Source organism: Pinus tabuliformis, chromosome 8, assembly GCF_031772625.1.
Source record: "Pinus tabuliformis cultivar Carrire ecotype Pingquan chromosome 8, CPIR1, whole genome shotgun sequence".
In the NCBI taxonomy this organism is placed as follows: domain Eukaryota; kingdom Viridiplantae; phylum Streptophyta; class Pinopsida; order Pinales; family Pinaceae; genus Pinus; species Pinus tabuliformis.
Window position 1 is genome coordinate 153,387,203 of NC_142294.1, and position 7,771 is coordinate 153,394,973.

General features: G+C 32.0%; 1 protein-coding gene across 1 annotated transcript; it reads right to left on the reverse strand.

The window, feature by feature from the left end:
• Nucleotides 1-550: 550 nt before the first annotated feature.
• On the reverse strand, nt 551-6,161 carry LOC149234589 (protein DETOXIFICATION 27-like). Its single transcript, XM_089371876.1, has 9 exons — nt 5,835-6,161; nt 4,891-5,432; nt 4,698-4,784; nt 4,547-4,603; nt 4,157-4,395; nt 1,484-1,602; nt 1,294-1,380; nt 927-995; nt 551-833 (listed from the first exon to the last, which is right to left on the reverse strand). The coding sequence occupies exons 1-9, from the start codon at nt 6,114-6,116 to the stop codon at nt 795-797; spliced, it is 1,521 nt and encodes a 506-aa protein (XP_089228002.1). The 5' UTR covers nt 6,117-6,161; the 3' UTR covers nt 551-794.
• Nucleotides 6,162-7,771: the final 1,610 nt, after the last annotated feature.

A 7,771-nucleotide genomic window follows, 5' to 3' on the forward strand; every position in this document is an offset into this window, starting at 1 on the left:
TCATGATGTTTTTTCTTGCTCTCTAGGGAACAAAACCATGAGGCGGACCATCTCTCTAAGGAAGGCATTCAACTGGCTCGGGGTTACACTCAATTAAAAAATAGATAAATGTTGATCACTTACAATTCTACCACTATCCTTTTATGGACAATCCTGATGTGATTTAGTTTATGGTTCCATGCCAATTATATATACTTTTGGAAAATTTCTATTAGTTAAATCTATTTTTGACATTGTGCCACAAGCTTTAACTGTTAATTACTATGTAAATTTTGTTATGCTATATATTGTGGAAACCATCTTTTTTGATGAACTATATTCTAACCTATATGAGTTATTTTGTATTGAATGATATTGTATTGATAGACTGTATTTTCACATGTCTTACCGTAAAAAAGATGTAGACAAAATTTTCATAATATATATATATATATATATATTTTGATGTTTATATACAAAATATAATTTTGTTTATTTTATAAATAAAAATGCAATTTTTTCATATATATAACCATTTTGTATTTAGACTTCTTCCATGTGTATCAGTTTTGAAAGACTAATTATGCAATATGTATTGATTGTATAACCATTAAAAAATCCGTATTAAATGAGCATTAATACAATTTCTCCCATGGCAAATCGCCCTTCTCAAACAACACATTACAGAGCAACCCATGGTGAACTGGGTTCAATTTTTGATATGATACACGGTATGCCGCCTCAAAATGCAGAAATCGTAGAACATTGATATATGTGATCAACAGGATCTCAATCTCTCATCCTTTAAGCTTTATCTACGGCCGGGAACCATCTTCATCTGTGGTTGTTCTCGACTGAAAGAACGAAATATAAACATAAGATACACGCCCTAAACCCTTCAAATTACTCGTCATTAAGACTAAAATTTTGAAATTTGTTTTACTGACCTCCGGCGATATGATTTGATCTGTATCTTCGTTAGACCATTGATTAACACGATCAATAGCTTTATTTGCCTGCAAATTTATCAGTACGTACATAAACACTTTCAGTAACTAACCGTTTCTACAATGAAATTGTATAAGTGCATACATAACCACAATGAAAACTTATTAGTAAAATTGATTCGGATGAATTTAAATTTATAGTAGATTTTAAGAGTATTCTCGAATAGAATGAATAAAAATTCAAAAAATATTTCAAAATCGCTCTTATCTCTCTTTTTCTTAAATATTCATAAAATCTAAAATCTACAATGGAAATAAAAATATCCCTGCAACCCTAGATCTATGCTCCAGTTTTATTGTATCTCACCTCTCCTTCCCAGTCACAACGGTATGTAATATAGGCAAGTATAAGAGTCTGCATTGCTGTACCGCATATCATACCTGTCCATATTCCCTGCATTGTAAAGTCTGTACGTTAGTTTGGCGTCCATAGCCTTGGCTTCTCAATGAGTAATCTATACTGAAGTTGAATGAGTAGAGAAATTATTTGTACTCACCAAAACACTTAAATTAAATACCCAACCAAGCAGCACGCCTAATGGTACTCCAATGACATAGTAACAACCAATGTTGATCCACGCAACATACGCTTGCCATCCGGATCCAACCGCTACGCCTGAAAATCATTTCAAATTAGAAACACGCATTTAATCCGAAAACAAACAGAATTCTTATCTTGGAAATAAAATACAATTAGGTTTTTAACACATTCATTTCCAAAACATCTCAAAACAATTTTTTTGGGAAAAAACCTTATAAGAACTTAATATATGAATAATTTTATAAGAAGTTAATATATGAATAATTTCATAAGGAGAATTTTTTTTTCTTTTTAGTGAAAATTATATTATAAATTATTTAGTGTGTTTATAGTCAGAATAATTATTTAATGTGAATTAATGTGGTTCATAGTCACGATAAGATGGAGAACCTATTTTTCATTTTGTTTTGACATAAACAACCTTAAATAATTAAATTATACCTAAATTTATTTATTTATTTATAATATAAATCACAAAAACCTAAATTCAAATAACATAATATATATCAAAATTAAAATATAACATAATAGATATCAAAATCAAAATTAAAATGTATGACTCAAAAGTAACTAAATTATATATAAAATTAATATTTGGAATCATTATATCAAAATTAAAATTAAAATGTACTATTATTTAGAAAAGTAACTAAATTATATATAAAATTAATATTTGAGATCACTTTGTTTGTGGAGTAAAAATCCACTTTTACAATAGCTGAGTAAAAGTATATGTTTTTAATTATTAGTTTTACTCAAGTAAAAATCCACCTTCACAATTATTGACTTTGAGTAAAAGTATATGTTTCTAATTATTAATTTTACTCCAGTTAAAAAATCGTTTTGTTTGTGGAGTAAAAATCTATTTTTATAATTATTTTTGACTTTGAATAAAAAGTATATGTTTTTAATTATTAATTTTACTCAAGCTAAAACCATAATATTTATTGAATGGATGGAAAGGATCTGTCATTTCTTGGAGAATATGAACATCAAGGATGAATATCACTTCCTCTTAAAGTGCCCCGGGTACAACCACATTAGACCTCATTTTCATAATCTTTGTTGCAATGATGACCTTCTTAGCCTTTTAGGATGTCATCGGACGCTTCTCTCCAAGCTTTTTGAGTATAAGAATAAAATCTTAAATCAAACTAAATAATTTGTTTCTTTAGGTCCAATAGATCAAAGTTTGGTCTCAATGGACATTAAATTATCATCATTAAAAATTTTAATAATAACAAAAATAATCATTTTTCCTCACTTTGAATAAAAGCTATATGTTTTTAATTATTAATTTCAATTCAGTTAAAAATATAATATTTGTTAAGAATTTTAATAATATTAAAAATTAAAAAGTTCGTCTCTGGTAGCTCAAGTGGCGATGGCTGTGGAAATGAAGTATCACTCAACGGGATCTTGGGCTAGAATCTTTGCTAGCAGTGGAAATGAAGTATCACCCAACTAGAGATCTTGGATTCAAATCTTGCTACCCTTCCCATAGTTGGATGAATAATAGACATGTAAACACAAAAATCAGAAAATCCTACCAAACATAAAACAAAAATAAATAAATAAATAAAAATAAAAATAAAAAAAAAAATAAAAATTATTTTTTTAAATAGTGTCCACCACTTATTATTATTAAATAATTAATTTATTTTAACAAAAGTTCAAATATTTTATTTTCTATTTCATTTTCCAATTTTATGAAAATCCCCTTTGGAAAATCCCCTTTTTTAAAATGATGTTGACCTTTACTATTATTAAATAATATACGGGGAAGTTCTACTTATAAGTACAAATATTTTTAATTTCAATTTTAATTTTTTTTCATTCTTATTCATCAAATTTCATATTATTGAAGTGATAAAAATTTCTTTGAAACCTTGTCCTGTGCAAGAAATCCGGTCGATTCAAAGTAAATCACTGAACACCATTTCTTCTTGTCACTTCACTGTAGATCAGGTGGACATCATTTCCTCCATTATTCTAAAAACAAAATATTCTTTAGTTTGAAGTGTATTGAAGTGATAAATTCATTACTTTGAACGGTCTAAGATCACGGACTGACAGCTTGTCAGTTCAATGTTTCAATTAACATTAAAGTAACAATACCGAATCTTCAAATATATAAAGCCAAGGACAGAGCTTCAATTTTCTAAACTAGAGACAAGATATCAGACGGCTGCATATTGAAAAATGAAAGAGATCACGTTTCTATTTAACATAAAACAACTATGCTAAAGTTTGTCAATATATGAGGGCAGAGAACTTCAATTTTCCAGGCAATAGACAAGATATTTCATGGGTGTGATATTTCTTTGTCATGGTATCAAGCCGTACATTTTAAAACCATTTAACAAACCAACTGACTACACATACCACGAGATTACTTTTCTCAAAGCCAAAACAATGTGCCATATGAAGACTTTCACAAAAATAGAAAACAGTATAGCCAAACTGCAAACAAAACAAAACATTACTGGCTAGATTGCAAATAAAACAAGCCCTTACCTAAAAGTGTAGGCTGAACATGGTTCAAGAACATTCCAAACATACCACACGATGAATTTTCTCAGAGATAGAAAACAGTAGCAGTCAGAATGCAAAGAGAGCAAACGCTTACCTGAAAGTACAGGCTGAACACTGTTAAGGAGGACAGTAAATGCCAACAAAATTGCTAATTTAGAAACCGCCTTTATGATGACTGTGCTGCTTGTGAACACTAGAGCAAAATCTTGGCGAAACGCAAGAATCAGAACCAAAAAGAAAATCCCTATAGCACTTGAAGTACTGGCCGAAACAATTACTGAAAATTTAGCTCCTTTTCCATTTCCAGCCCCCAGCTCATTGGCAACCCTCACTCTGCATTAACAGGCCAGAAATCAATCAATGCATAATGCAACCCTTGCAACTATAATGTATAATCAACTATTTGGTACCCTTGAAATCAATTAATGTATAATGCACCTATTTGGTACCATTCCAATTTCAAACACTAGTATAGTAAACATACCCAGTTGCAGCTAAAAATCCAACTGGTATCATCATCTCCCAACCATTGACATTCATGCTGTAAGAAATGAAATGAAAAATGAAAAATGTTGAAATATGATTTAAAGCATTTTGCAATATTCTAGTACAAAACAAAAGAAAACATGTCTTACCAGATAGAAAGGGAATCAACTGCAACTTCTGCATCTGATAGATGCCCTGTCAAGAGGATCAATACTCTGTAATACCAATTCTCTACACTGTTTGATAGGAAAATAAATGTCAGCTCCTTGTTTAGAACTATACTCTGTAAAACCAAAAATTACTATTGAGGAAAAATAGTTTCAAGATCAATGTGCAACTAACCATAGCATCACACCAGATGCGAAAGATAATTTGACGAAAGGCCACAAATCATCGAATGCTTGTCTTGACAGTCCAGTCCATGTATGGGGACAACCTCCATTGACAATATATATAAACTGGAAAATTGGAGGCAACCACCATGCTAAATTCAATGTCATCGCTGCTCCTATAAGTCCCATATCCAGTTGAACGACAAAAAGCCAGCTTAGAAATACATGAAGCAATAATGTGGCTGCAGCAGTCCATGCAATGACCATGTTTTTCAACTGTGACTGCAGGTATCTCTGGATTGGAAACATGAATACAAATGCAAAATGCTGAGGAATGAACCAGATTGAAACTGATCCTGATAATTCAGCAATATCATCTGCCTGTCCCAACAGTTTCAAAATGGGGGTGGCAAATATATAGGTTGGTAAGAGCGGGATAGCAAAAAAAAAGAGCACAATGCAAGAGCGCTGCATATATACTCCAAGCATGTGGTATTGCTTAGCTCCAAATGCTTGGCCACACAGGGTTTCCAAGGCACTTCCCATTCCTAGCTGCAATCTCAAAATAGAATAACAACTGCATCAGTACCAGCATAGATAAAGTCCCTTTTTGGCCCCTTGTGCCACAGGGAATGCTTAGTGCTTCTCAAATGGTATGAGAAAATAAGAGGGGAACTTCAGTCAAGCAAGCATATAATTTCACCATTTTAGTCATTTTATCATAGATAAATGAATCAATAAAAGAAACCATAAATCTATTACGATCTCATTGATCTATGAATGGTAACAAATTAAAACTCATCAAGTGTGAAAACTCATTTTTTTAATTACTTATAACTACTGTGAAATAACACACAAACATACAGTCTTAATACTAATATGTAAACTTATTCATTTGGAAACGGCCATTAAAAAAAAAAAATCCGTAAGAAAAAGCCTACTGTGGAAACTTACAAGGAATCCAAAATTGAATCCGACGACAACAGTAGTGGCAATGGAAATGGCAGCTAATTCCAAGTCGCCCAAGTGCCCAGCGAACGCCTGAGTAACAACATTTGTCCCATACAAGGCAATGCGAGTGAAAATTGCAGGCCCCGCAATCCTCCATAGCCTTTTTGATTCCACCCAGAACTGTCTCCCTGCATCCCTTGCGCATAGCAAAGACAACTTTCCGCTGCCTTGCTCATTTCTTTCACCAAGAAATGATTCGCGCAGAGAGTCTGATCCCATGTTCATTGTACTTTGAAATTTGAAATATTCAACAGAGAAAAAAATAAATAAATAAGAAAACAGAGACGAACCTCAGGATATTTATCGTTTCACGCAATCTTCTCAACTACTGTTCAACGTTGACTGAGAGATGCCATTGTGGAACGGGAAAAATGTAACGCTGACAACGAGGAAAGCCTGCCTAGGGACCACCATGTGAAAGAGCCGTTGTTTTTAGTGTCACTTTTAGGAAGTTTTTTTCCTAATGGGTTTTTATGGTTTTAAAAGCTGGCAGAAATTTATTGAAATTATAAGTTTGATAGGTAACTTTTACACAATGGAAGTGTTTTAGGGGTTTTTCAGGGTGGATAAAACCAGTTTAAATAATACAAATAAAAATTTCAGGTCAATTTTTTAAGCAGCATTCGGGCACCAGAAAGTCCAAACAATCACACTAAAGACAACTCCTTTGAAGAATGTCACGGCATCCATAGTTGGCATTGTGAAACGTGAAAAATAGGTGGAACAATTTGAAGACCGACATGCCAGCCAAACAGATGCACGCTAGCCAAATAGATGTACTACACGTTGTTTATCAAACTTCCAAATTCCCTCGGAAAGTTATTTTTCATTGGAATTTTGCATTTTTTTTTGTTTTTTCAAAAAATCTCATCATAGCATTGTTTGAATCATTTTTTGATGCTTTAAATAGATCAGCACCCTCAAAAACCCCTAAACATCCAAAATCTTGAAGTTTGACAGCCATAACCCAAATTTCTCAAAAATTCTGCCGAATTTTGACAAAAATAATGCCGGAATTTCTACTATTACAAGGGCTAATTTGTGGTCTCATTAAACTACTTTGTATTTGTAATAATAGTTGTCATGGTAAGGGTAACTTCGTGTAAGAGTAAAATTGTTAAATTTATAGTGGTGGTTTTGGTTCCAAGTTTTTTTGGATTTTCGTATTAAATCTACAACCCAACATGTTTAGACAATGCTTTATAGTTATTTTTAAAAGTTTGGACATTCTCCATTGTAATGAATTTGAGTTGAGTGAAAAATTCGGAGTTGTCTTTAGTGCGATTTTTTAGAGTTTCCCGTGCCAGAATCAGCTGGAAAAATTTGTGGTGAAATCTTGATTTGTGTTATTTAAACTAGTTTTTTTATTGCATACATAGATTCAGCACCCCTAAAAACCCCTAGGGCACTTCTATTGTGCAGGTTTACCCATCAAACTTGTGATTTCAATGAATTCCTGCCGGATTTTAGAGAAATTAGCCCTGAAAAATCCACCGGAAAAGCTCCCAAAAAATCAACTCCGAAAAATTCACTTGACTAAATTAACTTAATTACTTCTAAATCAAGACATAATTGTATTTAAGTTGTGTGTGTTTTTTTTCAAACAGTGGGAAAACCAATTGTCAAACTAGCAGAAGGACAGCCATCAGGGAATGCAGATTAACTCATCAGCGTAATTCAAAAAAAACCATACCACTTGGAATGACCAATTGGTAGTCAGTAAAGGCCAAGCTTTAACTCATTCACTGTTTACTTGTTTCCTTATATCCAAAAAGAAACTAAATCTTAACTAAACAAAAACAATTTTTAAACATTCAAATCATAAAATAATAATAAATATATTACCAGTTTTTTAAATTTTCCACTCTTTATACTTAATT

What these genes read in the sequence shown, in the direction of transcription:
- LOC149234589 (XM_089371876.1), bottom strand. Translation starts at nt 6,116, where the DNA reads ATGAACATGGGATCAGACTCTCTGCGCGAATCATTTCTTGGTGAAAGA. An exon ending in TATTTAATTTAAGTGTTTTG is followed by an intron (nt 1,381 to 1,483) that starts GTGAGTACAAAT and finishes TTTACAATGCAG; the next exon opens with GGAATATGGACAGGTATGAT. An exon ending in ATCAAATCATATCGCCGGAG is followed by an intron (nt 834 to 926) that starts GTCAGTAAAACA and finishes TCGTTCTTTCAG; the next exon opens with TCGAGAACAACCACAGATGA.